Here is a 20310-nt window from a genome sequence, read left to right on the forward strand (position 1 = left end):
GCGACAGCTGCCCAGCTCAGATTATCAAGGATGCAGCCAGAGACCTAGCTCCATTCGGTTTATAGAGAATATGTCGAATTTAAAAATGTCTAAATAAATAATCTCGAAAAAAATGTGAATGTTTTTAAAAAAATATTTTTTTAAATGGGGTATTTTTTAAATGGGTGGGTTCCCCGCCCAGCCCCCGTTTTTTTTTACTAGCTAAACCCAAAAATAACATACAAATAAAAAATAAACACATGCTAATTATTTTTGACATTTTTTTTTCAAGATTATTTTTTCCACATTTTATTTTCGACATTATAACGGGCTACCGCTCCATTCATCACCAAACTTATCAACTCCCCTTTCTCTAGTGGTGTGGTGCCTAGTAATCTAAAGGAATTCTGGGTACTCCCACTACTCAAGAAACAAACCTTTGACTCTACCATTCCCACAAATTACAGACCGATCACCACGGTCCCATTTCTGTTAAAGATCTTGGACAGGGTTGCATACTTGCAAATCCAGGACTATCTCGAAGCCAACAAACTCCTGGGATCTCGGCAATCCGTCTTTAGACCACAATATGGGACTGAAACCACCCTAGTTGACTTAAAAAGCAGGATTGACGACCTGAAAGACAAAGGCAGACTCGCTGTCCTGCTCCTCTTGGACCCGTCAGCGGCGTTTGACCTGGTCGACCAAAAGGTACTATGCGATCACCTGGAGACAGCAACCTACTTCTCCAGATCAGCCATCACATGGATACAATCGTTCCTAAACAATAGGACCATGCGAGGCTTCGCGCAAACTGCAGCAGCTGACCCCATACCCATCACCTGCGGTGTGCCCTAAGGGTCCTGCGTCTCACCCACTTTGTACAACATCTTTACAAAGACCCTGTTTGATAAACTGGATCGTCTGGGAGTCACCTACACTAACTATGCAGATGGAACCCGGATACTTCTACCCGTTACAGGCGCATACGACACATATGTTCAGCGTGTGAATGAAATCTACACCATCATTCAGGCATGGATGGCCATCCATGGCTTCTGCCTGAATGATGATAAGACAGAACTTCTACTAGTAGGCTCCACTACCAACATATACAAACTAAGCCCTAACTATAACTCATTTAACATAGATGGGAACAACATTCCAATCGCCAAAGCAGTTAAAACGCTTGGTTTCTACTTTGATACCACGTCCACCCTTAGCAAAAAAGTAAATATGACCGCCTCAGCCACCGCCTACACAGGAAAACAAATAAGAGCCTGCAGACACATGCTATCTCCTCAAAGCTGCATCATACTAGCCAGAGCCCTCATAGGCTCCAAACTGGACTACTGTAATGGGCTTTATCTAGGTGCCAATAAAACAGTAATTAAGAAACTTCAAACCCTGCAAAACAATGCTCTCAGAGCTGCCTTAAATATACCCAGAAATGAACATATCTCAGCAACCAGGAAACAACTCAAATGGCTCTCCATAAACGAAAAGATCAAGCTCAAAACACTTTGTCTCACATTTAAAAGCGCTGAACAACACAGCCCCCCTTACCTCACCAAAAAATTCACCTGGAGATCCTCTACATGGATCACTAGATCCACAGATACCTCTTGCCTGACGGTCCCTATCTATAACCTAAAAAGATCAGGCGGAGCCAGCTTTCCGGTCCTGGCATCCCAACTGTGGGACTCCCTCCCATCTGATATTAGGGCCATACAAGTATTTGACAACTTCAGGAGAAGTGTTATCTCCTGTTTACTTAGCAATAACTAAAATAACTACTGCGAGCTACCTGTATGTAGCTAAATACTTCTCTGCATTTGGCTCTGCTCCGTTTATGCGTGTACTTTACCCTCTGCCAATCTGTTTTGCCTTTAATGTATGTACTCTATCTGTTACCAACCCGTTTACACACGTCATGTATGTATCTACGCAGCACAAACTGTTTACCATGTTCATGTAACTGTACTGTAAAGCGCCCAGATACCCCTGGGTCAGGCGCGCTATATAAATAAAATAAACAAATAAACAAACAAACAACAAAATAGTTTCGTCTGATAGGTGGCGCTTAGCCAAAACTTAAAAGGGCAAATACCGTTTCTTTTAAACCAATAATTCTCGCTATGGGTTAATGCTGCCAACAACTCACAACTAGGATAAATCCTATTTGAAAAGAAAAGGGGAAAACACTATTGAAATGTGTAACATACCAAAGGAAATCAAGTGTTCTTCTATTTGACACTTATCTAAGGAATATAGGATCTAAAACATACAGAATCTTCCTATGCAGACGTGCAATTAAAGAGTGGGTCTCAGAAATGTGATACATGTACAGATGGTTTAACAAAAACACAGAATTAACTCCAGAGCTCCGCTCCCCCCATCGTTATACTGCCAGATATTACATTTGCTATTTCCGTTCTTGTCAACAGAGCTCGAACCAGTCAATCCTGCCAGCAGCTTCAGTCAGTCAATCGTGCCAGTTGTTGGAGCTCACTGCAGCTACTCCTGCCAGTAACCATTACACTTCTCACACGCTTTGATTAATAGGGGGAGAAATAAAAATGTGTTTAGATGGATGCTATTGAGCAGCAGACAGAGTAATTGTTTAGGCCACCAACTTCTCTGATTTTTGCTTTTAAAGTCTGGAAAATGTTCAGAAAACCCCTGAACCTGTGGGATAAACACTGGCACGCATATTTGAATAGCGTTGGTACCTGGGAGAAGCTGCCAGATTGGCAGGCCTACAGGGAGCAAGAAGGACTACAGGTATGTAGCTCCTGCATGGCTGTGGTCCAAAAGGTAGGATATTCATTAATCGCCGGATCATTTTTGGATGAGTTAGTTTCTTTGGCAAACTTTCTTTTCTTGAAAAAAAAAAACAATCGAAAAATAAAGTGGGGGGTGGGGTGAGTAACGGTATACAAGGAGTAGGGGAGTTGGCAATAGACTTTAAACTATAGGAGGGGAGGCCTCCAGGGGCTGCAGGCAAGATGGCTGCCTAAACGTGAAGCTCATCCCTAGCCTTGGACAAACTGCGGCGTTATGGCGATTGGCGGCCCCTGCTAACTCTACAAAGCAGTGCCCCAGACGATGGACAGTGTGGTCCCCCAGGGGGAGTGAAGCAGCTGCGCTGGGAGCTACCCTGGATGCAGAGGCTTGGAGATGAGCATTCCGCCATCCGCCAGCCCTCCGCGGCCCGGGACCTGTGCGCAGCTACCCGTGTCACACCCGGCTTAGCGAGGCGTGTCAAGACGGCGTGGAACAACAGGTGTAGAAAGAACCCTTTGCCGCTGCAGAGATCACTGTTGAGGTAATCGGGTAGCAGCGGCTCTCGAGGTGCCCCGAACTGCGGCAAGGAAAGGTAGCGGCCCCTCACCCAGCACGCCTCACCCGTGCAGGCGGCAGAGGGGGCGGCCGACCGTAGTCAGCCCAAACAGCGCCCAGCAGGTAGGGAGCAGGAGAGGAGCCCAGCGAGCCTGCGGGTGTCAGGTGCTGAAAGTGCGGGAGGGAGCCCAGATGGAGGAATAGTGCTGGTGCGGCATCAGTGGCATGGCACGACGGTGCTGCACAAGGCTATATGCTGGGAATGCTCCCGGAACTGCTAATACTCCCTGACGCTTCCCCCACGACATTTGCAGGAGTGAACACACCCGTGAGGGACAGCGCTACATGACAAGGAACTGTTGCGTGTTGGGGCCCAGTCCCCAGGAAAGGAATACCCTGGGGCCCTTCACCACCAAATGCACTGGCAGACCACTGAGTGAGCTATGTGAGAGTCAACACCTGCTGAAATAAACGTTCAGAAGAAAGACAGTGGCCTTTTGAAGCTGAGGAGTGGCTCCTCTCACACCCCATAACTTAAAAGCTACAGGAAGGAGGTTTTGTTACAAGGGAAGGTGGTGGGGGCCTTGCTCCTTGGCTTCTCGCCGTTGGGGTGAATCCCCGGTGGCAGGACAGCTGAGGCAGCAAAGGGCACCGGCCAGGCAAGGTGAGATCAGCTGGCCAGTGCATGCATAAGAGATAACTAGGTGATCAGAGAATCTAGGTATAGTGCCCCCACACCACGGCCTACTTTTAGAGACATTGTTGCCTGGACCCTCCCACGCATAGGGGAGTGCTCGGAGTTGGTTCTAAACTAGAGGAAGACCAGTGGCTGAAAAAGAGAGGAGTCTGTGGAATGTAGGAGCTGGAGTCTAGACCCCTTGTGGCTGTAGAGGGAAGGGGTCTGGAAACCCAATGAGCTGCAGAGAGACCTTGGCACAGTTGCAGTTCCAGTTCCGTAGCAACAACATCACAATGGCGACTGGAGGTGCTCCTGTGCCCCCGGCGGAGCTGGGCACCATAAAATCGGACATACAGACCATCTTGGAGGAGATTAGGGGTATGAGAACCGACATGGGGGCGAAATTGGCCAAGGTGAACACCCTTGAAGACAGAATGGATGGGGTAGAGGCAAATCAAACATCTACGGGACTCCTGGAAATGCAGATGGAAGCCCGCTTTCTGGAAATGGAGCGCCGTGAAGAGGAGCTATGTCTCAAGGTAAACGATATTGAAAATCACGAGAGAAGGAATAACCTTAGGATCTTTGGACTTGTGGAAGAGGAGGGGAGACCCCAGTAGGCCTGGAGCTCAAGGTACAAGACATAATAAGGATGGTGCTAGGCTTGGGGGATGGTGAAAAGGCCACAGTAGACAGAATTCACTGTACGGGAGGTGGAGCCCGGGGACCGAGATCGGTCCTAGCACGCATGCACTACTATGTCGATAAGGAGAGGATCGTTGATAGGGCGTAACGTTTGAGAGAAGTTAATTATGGCGACCCGAGAGTGACCATCTTTCAGGACCTCTAGGCACACACCCTATTGAGGTGGAAGGAATATGGGACCCTGACTAGATGGCTACAGGTGAAAGGGGTGAGGTACCGCTGGGGCTACCCCTTCTCGCTTATATTTGAGTGAAAGAGAGAGAGGCATCACTTAGTGGCAGATGACGACATACAAAGGGTCACGGAGGACCTGGTTGGCAATCAAGAGGGCCCGTCCGCAGGGCGGGGTGGCAAACAGGGGACCCGGAATCGATGCGTGGAAAGAGAAGGGCTAAAGGGGGTCAAAAATATCAAAAGTCGAATACCCCTCCCTCTCAGAATGCTGATACCCGAAGGGGACATTTATGCACTCACATAGAGCACTCACTTCTTGTGTGTGCCATCCCGTCCAGGACGGGGTGCCCGAGTTCTGGCTGTGCTCAGCTCTGTTTACTTCTTTAAGGGCAGCTGGAAGGGTGACTCAATGAGTAGCCCTTTAATGTTAAGGGTTGACGTAATGAGAAAATGTTTTCAGGGCGAACTGAAAGGTTGGTGCGGGGGAGGGGGGTGGGACCCGGGAGTTGGGAGATTTGGTTTTGGGTTTTGTTCGGATTCGGGAGGTTAACATTCCCCCAAAGTTGTTGGGGTATGGAAAGGAGAAATGGCCGCTGTACAGGGGGTTCAAGGTTGGGGACCAGTCCCTGCTGGTTCGACAACCATGCTCAGCGAAATGGGGGCATGGGGTCGGACGCCTGGGAAAGGGGATGAAGGGAGGAGGGGTGTATATGAACAGAGCATGCCATGGGATCAGCACATTGGAAGGGCCTGGAGCCTAGTTGGATAGGGAGGTGTAAAGGGCGATGGGTTAAGAGGGGAAATGGTTGAAGGGGCGGTGGGTACGCAGAATGTGAAGGGCTTGAATTCTCAAATCAAAAGGTCCCTGACCAGTAATATTTCCATAAACAGAAATAAGCAGTCCTCTTCCTACAGGAGACACACTATCGACAAAGGGCGGCGTCACTGATAAAAGGCGAAGAGATAGGAAGGAATTTTTGGGCTTCTCACAAATCTTGTAAAAAGGAGATTGTGGGCATACTTCTGGGCAAGTCACTCAGTCTGATGGGGATTGAGATCAAGAGGGGTTTCAGGGAATGATTCTTGGGAATAAAGGGTACGTGCAAGGGAATGTGGCTCACACTCGCCACCCTTTATGCACCCAATGTGGGCCAGGTGAAATTTGTATGACAGGTGTTTAGGGTGATGGAGGAGTGGGCAGAGGGTGCCATGATGCTAGGTGGGGATTTCAACTTGATACTGGACACCAAGCTGGACTGGTGGTCAGCGAAGGGGACAGGGGTGAGGGCCCTGAGAGACCTTTTACAAGACACCTTCTGGGTGGATGTGTGGCGTAATTCATGGCCGGGGCCAGGGGCTACACCTTCTTTTCTCCCCTGCACCAATCGTACACGAGAACTGACTTCCTGCTTACACCGAGCGAGGAGAAAGGGGAGGTTGGAGTGCCAAGGGTGGAGGCCAGTATGTGGTCAGACCACAAACTTGTGGTAGTAGACTGGTGGCTACTGAAGGCCTTGCAGATCTATAGGTGGTGGTGCAATGATACTCTCCTGAGGGAGCAAGTGTTCAGGGCGTTTCTGAGGAAGGAGATACAGGCCTATTTTGAAATTAATGACAATGGGGAGACTAATATGGCTACAGTGTGGGAGGAAGCCAAAGCCACTTTTCAGGGTCTGCTCATTGCAGCGGCTTCCCGTAGGAAACGTGAAAGGGTTCTGATCGAAGGTAAGTTGTGAAAGGAACTCAGAACTCTGCGGGTACAGTTGAATCTGAGTGGTATAAACAGGGAGGCCCATTTTGGGGAAATGGTAGACAAGAGACCAGCAATTCACTCAGTTCTAAATGGAGAGGTTGTCAAGAAGATGATACACCCGGCAGAGATACTATGAGAGGGGAGACAAGGAGGGGACTCTACTGGCAAATAGGACAAGAGGTTGTAGGGCAGATAGGAGGCTAGAAAGTATTTGAGACACTGAGGGCGGCCACCTGGATAAGGGAATTTGTGCTCTCCCAATTAAGTGGAGTGGCCACTAGGATGGCGGCTCGGCCGTTCACTGAAGACTTCGACAAGAACACTGTTAAAACACAGAATGTCATCAGCATAGATCGCTTCCTGGTGGAGAACTACAATCATTTTGGGTTATCTTCCCTGTACTAACTAAGCTCTTATAATTATATTGTGGACCGTAAGACAATGCCAGGGTTCATGTCTGAAGTCTGAATTACTCTGACACAGAAAAACAAGGTACGGCCTTGCTGAGGGCCCTTGTCATTATTTCTCCTGAATCAAGACCTAATGATCTCAACAGAAACCCGTTTTCATCCCTACATGGTGGATCTATTAGCCAACTGTAAATAGATCACTTTGGAAGGATAAAACCTTGGCATCATCTAGGACCCTTCTCACACCTTCTCTACTTTAATCTCCAAAACTGCAATGGCAGCTTGCCTCAACCGCTTAGGTTTTTAGGAAAATCAGACACCTCCTTCGTTTCAGCACTGCCAAGCATCTCTTTAACACTCTTGTCTTCACTAAACTGGACTACTGTGCCAGAATCCTCTTTTCTCCCCAACTATGCTTTCTGTCCTCTCAACAAGATCATTAATTTTCGCTATTAGGATTCTTTGAACTCCCTCTCGTCACACCTACTTCCTCTTACCGTCTGCAGGCTGGATGGCTGACGATGCAAAACAGGGCCAGATTTAAATGTCTTCTCCCGATTCACAAATGTATCCAAGGTAAGGCACCACTGTATCTATCCTCCTCGATCCAGCTCTACAAGCCTCCTCAGAATCTCCTTTCTGCCTCTTTGACTACCCTTATGGCACCTTGCCCTCCCTGTGCTTCCTCTCACTTCTGCTCTTTCTCTCTTCTTGCTCCACTTGCATGGAATTCTCTTCCCCCAGACATATGTGAAACAGTCTGCACCGATTTGATCAAAACCAAACTGAAAACCTACCTCCTCACTTCCGAGTTACCCTCTTAACCTACTGCTCATCAGTCTTCAAGCTAACATTTTTTCCACTCTAGTGGGAAGGACAAGGACAAAGAAAAGGGGACCTCTCAGAAGGCTGAGGAGTCCCAAAAGCAATCACAGTTGAGTAAACCAAAACCTTCCTCTCCTAAGACCCAAAAGTCTAGTGGGGATACGTCCTATGTCAGTGAGAATAAGAGTAGTGGTCCTCCTGCTGCAAAGCAAGCTCCCAGTGGTTCCAGTACCATACTCCAGCTGGCATTGGACTGGCAAAGCTGAAGCACCTGAGGGAGGAAGGGTACACATTCTTTTCAACCCTACATAAAACATACACAAGGATTGATTACCTTCTTATAAACAAGGACCAAGGCTCAAGGGTTATCGATAGTAGACCTGTTGGGTGGTCCGACCATGACATGGTGACAGCAATCCTGGACATTGAGGGGCTCCAAAGAGCTAGAAGCTCATGGCGATGTAATGACTCACTCTGGAATTACCCGATTTTCTCTGACCACCTGGCCAAAGAGATAACTGAATATTTTGAGTTCAATGCACTGGGGAAGTGAGTGTGGAGATGGTCTGGGATGTGGGGAAGGCCACCTGGAGGGGTTTGTTGATGGGTGAGGGGGTGAGGGGGCAAGGAAGAAGAGGGAGAGAGGTCTGGTGGAAGACAAACTCTGTAAAGAAAAAGTAGAAATGGAATCGACGTAGCAGACCTGGAAACAACCCTCAGTATAGGGAATATCTCAGTCGTTAGGTATTTACAGTTAAAAAGGTATACTAATGGCAGAGGCATGAACTCCAGAGGGATTTGACACATACGGAAAGAGATACAGCAAGGGGCACTAGGGGTCTTATTTCGAGAATGTACCAAGCGTCGCTGGAAGCCGAAGAGGAGGATGAGAACGCTCTCATGAAAAAATGGGATAGGGACTGGGGGGTAGGGGGTGGAGGGAATTGACGCGGACGATTGGAGGAAATTATGCCTGAATGCCCATCGCACGTCACTGGCGTGTCAATATAAGCAGCATGGTCTCAAGCTACTGTATAGATGGCAGTGGGACCCGGCGAGATTGAGGAACATTTTCCAGGGGCGGACCCCCACTGCTGGAGAAAATGCAGACAAATAGCCGATTACTGGCATATGTGGTGGAGTTGTGAAAAGGTACAACAGTTTTGGAAGGAGGTGTTATGGTGGATAAAGGGCTTAGAGGGAATAGAAAGAGGTTTGGACCCCTATTGGTCCTACTTGGGTTGGAATCATCTGAAGATGAGTGGAGGAGGCTCCCACATATGCCTCACTATCTTTTACTAGCAGCTACGGCATGCCTGGCACGGGGACGGAAGAGAGAAAGAATCCCAAGCGAGGCGGAATGGACAGCAAAAGCGCTGGACCGGTACAGGATGGAGGAGCTGACTAGGCAAATACATAATCGAGGCCAGACAAGAGCCATGGAATGGGCAACCTTCTTGGCAAAATATGTCCCCGAAAACCCACAGGGGATAGAGGTGAGAGGGGGGGAAGGGGGCACCGGAGGGCTGAGGGAGGCAGTTAGCACCTGCCACACCACCCCTATGGCTGACAAGTGTGAGGCGCCACGGAAGACTCATACGAGGGCATGGGGGGGAACTGGAATAATGACTATAACTTTTGTGTTGCCACCAAAACCCGGATATTATAGAAGGTACCCATAAGGACTGGATTTCATGACCCAGAGTGATTTACAATGTAATTGCCCTGGAGTCGTCTGAGAACAGTTGAGGTTAGGGAGGGGGGAGGTGTACAGGTTGGTGGGAAGGGGCGAATATACAGAAAATTGATGTTTTACGGTATGGTAATGTCTGCTGGAATACTGACTGGATTGTAATTGCATAATGCACCAATAAAAATTGAATTTGAAAAAATACTTATAGATCAGATTTGTGATAAGCAATCAGATTCAGCACGTCTCTGGCAACATGTAAAAGGATAAGGATGTCTCTTCAAGCTCTGTCTGCGACACACAGCATGGCTCCCTACGGGACTTCCATAGCTCCACCCACCATGGACTGTGAAGAACAATACCACCACCAACAAATGGCACACACATCAACAGCAACAACAACAACAACGGATAGCAACACAACCACACAAGCCCACACACCCACAACAGATGCCAGAAAATACACACACACACACCAGAAAAACAAATGGCAGTACACACGCAAAAACCACAACAACAATGCATGGCACACACAGTGCTGTGTCACTGCCAGGACCCTCACAAAGCACCCTCTATATAGCTGCTGCAGGCTGGGCTAGCAGAATGGAACCGTGCCAGCCACACAATAGGCCACATCCAGCTAGATCGGTGTATGGGGGGTCCATGGGTAGCTTGCATAAATATTCTAAATAAGGGTTATTAAATAGTTGGAAAAAGTTGTGAAAACAAACATTGAAGCTCTCAAACTACATTTAACTAAAACATGCTAAACGTATACAGGGAATACAGAAGATGTGGAAGAGGGAAGGGGGACTTAATTGAGAATCAAACACACAGGGAGTGGTAAGAATGAAAATGGTTTGGAGTGTAGAGGATATGATATATGATGTGGCATTTATAACGCGCCTCTACACAAGTGTTTCAAGGCGCGGCGAGGTGGGGGGGAGGGAGACAGATAACGATCCTACTAGGCCAGGTGTCATTCAGATCGCGCAAGTGCAAGGGAAAAGGGGAGGGGAAAGTGCAAGGGGGAGATGGAGAGGAGAAGTGCAGTACAGGGTTAGTAGTATAACAAAATAAATAATAAATAAGGGCCAGCTGGTGGCAAGTGCAAGGTAAGTGCATACAAGTGCTGGGAAGGGGGGCTGTGGGGATACAGAGACAGTCCCGCAGTGCAGGGGAGAGTGGCTGGGCCAAGGACCGAATTTCGGTGAGTGGCCCACTTGCAGATTCAGTGCAGTTTCAGTAATTTTAGCAGAGGAGAGGGGGAGAGAAAGCGGAGGCAAAGAGGAAGGTTTTGAGGCGCTTCCGGAACCGGAGGTGGTTCTCCTCAAGTTTCAGGGAGGCAGGGAGGCTGTTCCAGAGAGATGCCCCTGCTGCGGAGAGAGATCTACCCCCAACTCGTTGCTTAGAGAAGCGGCTGACCCAGAGGGAGTTGGAGGCGGATGAGCGAAGGGCTTGAGAAGGAAGATATTTAGGAAGAGAGAGTTGAAGGTATAGACCACTGGGACCCAGTGTAGTGATTTCAGTCGTGGAGAGATACCGTCCCTGGGCTTGAGGCCAAGGACAATTCTCGCAGTCCTGTTCTGGATGAGTTGCAAAGGGCGGAGAGTAGAAGCAGGCAGATGTAGATAGAGGCTGTTACAGTAATCCAGCTTCGAGAGAACCAGGGCTCTGGAGACAGCGAGCTTCTGGGGGAAGGAGAGGAAAGGAAGGATACCTCTGAGGAGGTGTAGCTGGTAGTGTGACTTCTTAGAGATGTCAGATATGTGAGGAGAGAAGGAGAGTGTGGAGTCGAAGATGACCCAGAGGTTTTTTGCCTTGCAGGTAGGAGCAGGAAGAGGGCCAAGAGAGGCCGGCCAGAGAGCTGCAGGGAAGGAGGGAGCGGGTGTGCCGAAGAGTAAGATCTCAGTCTTACTGGCATTAAGGCAGAGGTCATTGGCAGAATACCATTCCTGGATAGCAGAAAGACAGTCAGAGATGAGGGAAGGAGAAGAGAAGGCAGAGGGTAGCCTGAAAATGAGCTTAGTATCATCTGCATAGCACTGGAAGTAGGGGCAGAGAGCGGTGATGCGGTGGGCAAGAAGTGCCAGGTACTGGTTGAACAGCCAGGGAGAGAGGTTAGATCCCTGGGGGACACCACATGTAGAGAAAAAGATGTCAGAGAGGAAGGAACCCAGTTGGACCTGGGAGGGTCGATTGGAAAGGAAAGAGGTCCGCCACGCCAGAGCCTGACCAGTGATCCCCAGATTATCACGGAGACGGCTGAGCAGGATGGTTTAATTGACAGTATCAAAGGCAGAAGAGAGATCAAGCAAAATGAGAACACGTGGAGTGTTAGAGTCAAGGTTCGAGAGCAGGTCCTCACAGATGTTCAGGAGAGCAGTTTCCGTGCTTCTGACAGCTCTGAAACCAGACGGATGGTCGTGAAGATTACCAACAGATTCAGCATGGAGATTAAGCTGTGAGGTGGTCCTCTAGGCAGAGGATTAATTTAGTTGAGTCTGGGAATGACTATTAAAATGATGAATATTTTAGCAGCATGCACCAAGGATAAGGACACAGTTCATGGCTGGCTTGTTCAATTGTGAACCTGGCTACATTAACACTTCTGATGATAAAGGGGTGATGTCTGAGTTGGTATTAGCCTATTTGACCTAAAATATTTTACCTTTTGACCAAATTGACCTTTTCTAAGTGGTCCAAATTGACCCTTTTGTTTTAGATCAAATAGGTTAATACCTATGTACCTGAACATGAGGTGCGGGGGTTTCTGGGGTGTCCCTCGCATCCTTAACAATGGAGGTAAATTTGGTCAAAAGGTCAAATGTTTTTTAGGTCAAATTGCTGAGGGCAATTTGCAAAAGGTCAAACATACCCAAATTGTCTGAGTTACACGAGAGCAGCAAGGTGAGGGGTAGTCAAAGTGTATGCAAGTAGTCCAAGCTGAGGCTGAGCACATATTAGCACATATTAGCATGGTAGGAGTGTCTGGCCCTTTAATATTTGACGGATCGCTCTATAAGCAACGTGCTGCAGAAACAGATGGCTTTTGACATGGCGCCATCTGAGTCTGAGCTATAATTACCTTCATGGCCCAGATGGACTGGTCGAGAGGGTGGAAGAGCTTGAAACAGAAGCCGTCCTTTTTGGAGGGCCGCTCAATCACTTCACAGGAATGCAGCAAGATGGTGCCCACCCACTGGCCGACCTTTGGCGTTTTGTAGATGAGAAGCACTCCCGGTTTCAACACACACCACAGTCGGGTCCAGCTCTTCAGGGTCCCACGGATCTGGAGGAAGAAACACTTTATTTCAAACTTAGTTTTATTCTGTAACTTAGTGTGTACAACGCTTTAAATGATTTACAGTTGTAAAACAGCACCACCAGGCAACTTAAAATATAATAAATGCATTCAATATAGAAAAGTACAATTCAATGTGTTTCTTCTGAGATCATTTCACCGGTCAGATGAGGAAGTGATAAATGGGAAGGGTTCAGGGTAAACCCACAAATCAGATAACAGGAATTGACAAAACAACACAAATATGGTTCCAAAATCTGATTTACCTTCTGCGACTGGGCATTGGATTGGAGTGAAAGAAACAGATCATCCTAAGAAGAACATGTAGATGGGTTGGATCAATCAAAAACATACAAGGCATCTCAACAGCAGCAGGCAACCTTTTCAAGCTTGCATAATGTGACAGTTTAAAACATTATCTGCCATCAAGATAATAACTGAACACATTTCGGAGAGAGGCAAATCCAGAATTGGATCTGTAGCAATAGCGTGCCTAGGTTCTGACCCTATCTTCCTGGAATTCAATATCCCCGCTGATCATTGGTGTGAAGAGATACCTTGGGAACATATTGGACAAATGAACAAACTTGTGTACATGCTCCACCACTGATGGCTATAGAAATGACGTTGGCCTCAACCATATAGTCGACTATACCTAATTCCCCTATGCCCTGCAGGGTCAGTATTGACTCACAATTTCAGTAAATTCTCTTGCAAGTACCCACGTGGAGCAGATAACACATAGCCCCAAAACTATAATCCACCCTTCATAACCAGATTATATTATAATAGTTCTTTTATAACGTGCTTTATGCCAGAGATTAGTTTCTATGCACGGTATCAGGCTTCGAACCTGTGCTGCAGTTTCTTGCTTCCAAGACAAATGCATTGCCCTTGAGCTATCCCCCACTGTTCCCTTTGGGAAAACAGGATAGCACTCCAGGCTTTGACCTACTTAACCTTAGTAAGAAAGGATTGTACTAAACTGACCACTTGCAGGTATGGTTGGAGCAGAGCATCCTCTGCTCCTAGCTCTGGATGCCTGGCAGACAAGTTATACGCCTTTACATTACCACTTCTGAAATTTTCCCGTTTAAAAACTGATCCCCTGTAAAATAAAAATCAGGGAAAAAAAACCAATTTGTAATCCTTCCACTTCTGAAACAGACAATTATGTCAAAGGTGCTTGATGAATATTTCAATGCTGCATGTGCCTTGTGTTTGTAAATTCTGGGGGTCAGTGAGGATTTCAAAAGGGAACCAGAGCCAACCCACTGATACTAAGGGCCTCATCACGAGTGAGTGGTATTCCGGTGGGAAAACCCCAACGATCCAATGCAAATAGCGTTACCGCAACTTCGTCTGGTGCTATTAGCACTGGATCCGAAGTTGCGGCGGTGTGGTAAATCCCCATTTTTGCAGAATCTAAAAGACTAAATGGGACATTTTCAGCGCAAATGCCACAGAGCTAATAGCGCCGTGGTAATTGCACTGAAAATGGGCGGAAAGTCAGTGGATTCACACCCAGCTCAGAGCTGGGGGTGAATCCTCTGAGTCTCCCCAAACTCGGTATTGGGGGAAGCGATAATCGCAGCGGTAATAGCGTTACTGCTGCATTTCTACCGCTCCGCCCTTCCCCTGATGAGGCCCTAAAGGTTGTAATTCAGAACAGGGCTCTTTCATAGAAAACAATTCTCATTTAATCATAGAAGCATTACACTGGCAAAAAGCAAGACTTGAAGTCAAATAGAAGACTGCATGTCCCACACGTTGTATTGAACCTGTGATAAAAACCTCCTATAGCCCTATCAGAATTCTCATTCTCCACAGTTAAAGGAGTATCGGGTGGTGTGAAACCAGGACATAGTAAAGGACTTTGTTAAGGTGACAAAATCCCAGCTCGCTCGTACCAATGACATCCATTTAGCAAACATTTTGCGTAGTAATTTTGAAAAACTCTGATTTTGCTAGCAGTCTGCCATTTTGTTGTGAACGCACACTTTCTATGGCTGACACAACTCAAAGAACGCACCCCGTGTCTGGCGCAGTACAAGTCCCACAAGTGCACAGAGAACATCTTGCTGTACCACATCTCACCCTGGCTTCCTAATGCTCGCAACTCAACAACGAGAAACGCGAGCTCACGGCACACCCTGGAGATTTCTGGCAATGCGAGTACTGGTCCCACAAATACACTCATTGCACGCTCCACCAATCCAACAATGCCCACTAGTTGATTTGATTACAGCGCTAATATAATTGATGGTGTTTGGCACCCATCATGGACTCTGAAGTCGCAAGGATGGTGCCTGGTACCCACCAATGACTTTAAAGCGGTGAGCGCTTATCTGCACTTTCACAGCTCCCTTCACATAGGCCTAACAAAAGCGAATGCACCTGATCACAAATGCATGCTCATAAATGCATTCTGTAGTTTGTAATCATGCATAGAGACAAGAGGTTCATAGACATAATTTCGAATACAAAATATTCGAAAGTCAAAAAGTCGAAAAAAAAATGTAGGAAAAAAAAATGTCGATTTTTTTTTTAATGATGTTTTTTTTTTAAATGGGGGGGTTCCCCCCCAACCCCCCTTTTTTTTATTTTACCTATTTTTTTCACAGAAACTAGAGCCAAAAAAAAAATATCGAAAAAAAAAATTCGACTTTTTTTTTTTCGACATTTTTGATTCGACTTTTTTTACATTCGAAATTATGTTTTTTAAATTATGACTGGACACCGAGACAAGATATAGATGGGTAGTGTAACGTCCTCTGCCTATGTATAAAGAGATGCCTAGGACGACAGTCTGCTCTCTCTGGCTAGGAGCCAAGGGGCGGGGTAACCAGCCATAAGGGGAATGAGTTCGTCAGTCAGAATAGTTTGTACACGCAACATCGCCTCTGTCTTCATTTGCATGCTTCATTTAATATTGTCGTAATATTGGTAGAGAGAAGAGGTATGAGTAAACAGAAGGTGTGAAATATGGGTTCCAAGGAGTAACCCTGATAAGGAATAAGAGAGGAGACATTCAGTCAAAAAAAGACAATGCAAAATAGAGAAAATTGATGCAAACCATATACATACAGCCATTAAAGGCAAACTCTAAAGAGACATCAACTTGCAGTGTAAAGTGTGTGTGCACGGTCAATGCGTTCATCAGGCTCTGTACTTGTCTCATCTTGATAACATGTTCATAAAGACAACGCTTGTATTAAAGCTTTCAATTCCCAGCAATTTACATGGGAACTAGTTCAAAATGTACAGGTGTGAACAGCATGAACATTCTCTGAAACTCCTTTGCTGCTGTCATTTGTTAAATGCCAGTATGTCTTTTAAATTGCTTAGCCCTTTGAAATCAATTTGCTCAGCCGAAAACAGAAAGGCACAAATAATGATGCATCGCGCCGGGTACCTTGAGCCAGTCTGCCATGATCACTGCACTGGGATCTTTCAGAGCGCTGAAAAGCTGCTTGCTGGCTCGCTTCTTTTCCTGCCGGTAATTCTTCTTCTGTACCTGTGCCAACAAGGAAACACAAGTCGTCATGGCGAAACCCTCCAACAGGATGTTGCTGAACAGCACTGTATATTCTCTACTCCCTCACTACGCCTCCAAGGGAAAGACCAGCTCTTAGTTATCTATGAGACAGAGGGCAAAGTATAAACTCATTCTCATCTTCTTCAAACCTATACATACATGCAACCATGGAACATAAGGACCGTGCACTCTATATGTGTTTCATTGATTACTAGGCCACTTACGATACAGTTAACCGAAAGGTGTTACAGAGTAAACTCAAGAGATGAGGTCTGCATCCTCGTATATTGCATTTTATTTAAGAACTTTACTCCAATATGTCTGTAAAACTGAGAATCAATCAAGGTGGTTTACTGAGCGAAAGCCTCCAGACCAACCACAGGTTGAAACAGGGTTGGCACCAATGTTCTATAACCTCTATGTGGCCGACCTGCATGAGCAATTGATGAAGTGTCATCATTTTTCACTACATGTTGGAAAACAACAGGTGGCGTGGTTATCTTAACACAGGTGACACCATTATATTAGATCAAACCCCTGTCGGTCTGCAGCATAGTCTAAATGCTTTATATAAATATTCTGTGGAAAATGGTCTTGTAATCAAGTTTAAGAAAACAAAGATAATGACCTTCCAGGCTAACAAAAGAAAGATAAATGCGTTTGCCTGGAAAATTAATGATGAGACTATAGCACATGCTGAAACATACACATATTTGGGTATCCACTTTTATGATTCCTTAAATTGTATTAGGTTGATGAAAGTCACAATGAATACAACTTAGAAAAAGTGTAATGTAATTAAGAACTTTGTTAAACATAAAGGAGGTTATTCAATAGAAGGCCTGCTGAAGGTGTAAAAAGCCAGCATAGTTCCCGGTGTGTTTTTTTATGGTTAAGACATTTTTACTGATAAAGAAACTGCCTGGCTTTAGCTCGCTGAGGGAAAAGTATGGTGGCGGGACTTAGGCCTCCCTAACTCAACCCCTGCCGAAGCCATCATTAGTGAATTGGTTTGACATCATTATGTACCAAGAAAAATAATAGTGGGACATTCTATTTGAAATTAATGAGTGAGGAAGGTAACCCTGACTATGTATTCCAATTTTAAAGAGCTCTTCAAATGTGATATCCTACAGGAAACCTTAAAGGTGTGGCTGAACTATGCTCTCTCTTTTTATAATGATATAGTATATAAATCGGTGCCACCTCTTAAAGTTGCACTGGCAAATAAGGAAAGTTAAAAAAGCTTGTATTAGGGACAGGAATAACAATCTGAAAGTTGGCTAAAATCCAGTTACATTATGTATGTAGGTCAGGGATTCCCTTTAAACACTTCTTTTAGTTATTTTGAAAAACTCAATAACAGAATGGTGAGAAGATTCATCCAGCAACTACGTCTCAGTCTGCTTCCCACACTGTCAAGATTAGTTGTTTGGAACAATGTACCATATCAAGAACGACTATGTTGCCTTTGTAAGTCAGAGATTGAAACTCCTAGGCACGTGCTGACGGGCTGTATTGAACCCAGGGAAAATTACTTAAAAGGCTATCATAATATTCTCCACAGGTTGGATAATTTTTACACAGAGCAATCTTGGGCTTTCTTATTTTCAGGGAGTAGTATGGTTTTAAATTTCACTATGTATTATATGTGGCAAGACATACTTAAATTGCTGAATCAAGTCCTGTGAGTTAGCACACATTTATATCTAAATATTCTTTTAAGGTATGAAATATTATATTTAAGTGATTGAAAGATTTTGTATTGACTGTTTAGAATCACTATATGAGCTGTGTAATGGTGTTCTGCAGTTATCAAATATGTATGCAATTGTATTTTTATCTTTGACAACGTATTCTAAATAGGATTTAAAGGTTATATTTTAACCAAAATACTTTAATTAAAAAAACGTCAAAAAACTATACATGGACTTATCCCACCCTCTCACTCCCTACTCTCCCCCTGGCTCCCTACGATCATAGTTGGCTCATCTCCTTGACACCTCTCGTGACCCTTCCGCTCCCTCTCATTTCTGCTCTTGTCCTCTCCTCGCTCCCTTACTCTGGAATGCTCTTCCTCTCCCTCTCCCTCTCCGCACTACTCCCACTCGGTGCTCTCCTCTCCCCTATCTATCTATGATCTTTCTACGGCACTTATATTATACATCACCCCTTCATCCTAAAACTTGGCACTTCCTCCATTATCCCGTTCTTATATCATGCTCAACTGTCCTTGACCCGGGTTCATGTTTCCACCCCCCCCCCTGCATCATCTGGTTTTATATCCACTTCCTCTCACCCATTCTTAGGACACTGGTCCTCCGCTCTTTAAATCAATGTTAATACCTTTTGTAAGCATTTTTATGCCAAAAATGCATTTTATCCCTAGTAATTTCCATCAAATAAATAAATAAATTGGAGTTGGTAGCCATTGCATGGTGTTCTAGGACAGGTTATGTGGGAATGACCATGGATGCAGCAAGCTAGCGGTCTCTGTCCATCATAAAGCAACAGCGTTGGGATGTTACTGTTCAGATGGTCAAATTAAAGTGCTTTTTACAATTTAGATTACATTTTCTGACAAAGCTGCAGAAGTACCATCCATGAAACTTGGAAAACCGAAGCAGTATGTGTGCTCATCAGTCCGCCCTAACACCCCTCTGAATAGTTTGGCTTCCATTAATATACGTAATCGCATCTCAAAGAAATGTTTCTTGACAGTGTAGTTAATGTTCACTCTGCAAATGTTCCTGGTGCACGCAGGAATGGCAGTGCTCCGCTTGTCGAGTCATTGGTCAGGGTTGGAATGCTGCATCTGTCATTACTGCTCCCTTTCGAACTTCCCATAACTAGAAGTTACCCATATAGATGTTGGGCTACTCAAGCGCTGATTAGAATATACCATGGACTTTCACTCACGTGCTTCAGGGCCCCACGAGTAAGGAATAACAGCTGAAAGCATGGACGGAAATGCCCGAACATTTAAGAGGCCCCTTCATCATGTTCTTGCCTGTTCTCCACTTCTCCACTGTGTTTCCCAACGTCCAATACCCATATCTGACTGCTGCAGCAGGTTTGAGCTCTGTGCGTTGTGTGAATTGCTTGTAAAAATGTTGAGGTTTTTGAAGGGTCAGTGAGAAATATATACGTGTCGTTGGCTTCCTCTCGGCAACCCTAGACAGTGGGAACCTCAACAATACACTCTGTTATGGCTGCTGTGCTGTAAGGTGTGCTGGAAGGGCAGTTTTCAGGGGATAAGAGGAGCTACAGGTTAATGAGTGAAGATAAACACATAGCTTGTGCAACCAAGGGAGTACTCACACACAGCGCTTCACAATAGCCGACACAATCATGGCGGAGAAGAGCACATTTCTGCTAGGCTGCTATGGAGGAGTCTTTTTTTTGCCAAATCCATAAGTACGCGAATTAAAAAGGGCCACCTTGTTGGTTCATTTTGAGGGTGCCTGTTGGGACCAGAGTTGGTGCAAGCCGTCAATTTTCTTTATTCTTCAAATCAATTTCCCTAGCCTTACCCACGTAAATAAAACTAGTTTTTTCATGGCTGACACAACTGATATCCCACATTCAATTGCTGAAATGCACTGTAGATTGCCTTCAGGGCCTGAGTGGGGTGGTTGCTTATTCACTGGCACTACTTTAACAAAGTAAAGCCTTATACTACTCACACTAAAGGTTATTCTGGAACCATCACTCCATGTTTGATGAAAACGACTTCCGTTTCTGGTAGCTGTGGGTAAAAGTAACTCACCAACTGGTTTACATCTAAGAATTCTGAACTAACCACTGAAAAGTTTGAGCGTTACGAGAGGTGTGAGTTGGAAGGCCCATTTTGCAGTTGACAAATATAGTTGTTCACATTGAACGCATTAATCATCCATATATATACAATA

The 20310-nt window shown here is 45.7% G+C and overlaps 1 protein-coding gene across 11 annotated transcripts in view; it reads right to left on the reverse strand.

The window, feature by feature from the left end:
- The window catches only part of OSBPL5 (oxysterol binding protein like 5), a 1112782-nt gene that overhangs the window by 370554 nt on the left and 721918 nt on the right, over positions 1 to 20310 (reverse strand). For all 11 annotated transcript variants that reach the window (XM_069624153.1, XM_069624161.1, XM_069624156.1 and 8 more), the window contains 2 exons: positions 16277 to 16378; positions 12646 to 12849 (listed from right to left, as the gene is read on the reverse strand). In XM_069624153.1, coding sequence (XP_069480254.1) covers positions 12646 to 12849; positions 16277 to 16378 — 306 coding nt within the window. The remainder of the gene's footprint in view (positions 1 to 12645; positions 12850 to 16276; positions 16379 to 20310) is intronic.

Source organism: Ambystoma mexicanum, chromosome 11 (assembly GCF_040938575.1).
Source record: "Ambystoma mexicanum isolate Mex_15411 chromosome 11, UKY_AmexF1_1, whole genome shotgun sequence".
In the NCBI taxonomy this organism is placed as follows: Eukaryota; Metazoa; Chordata; class Amphibia; order Caudata; family Ambystomatidae; genus Ambystoma; species Ambystoma mexicanum.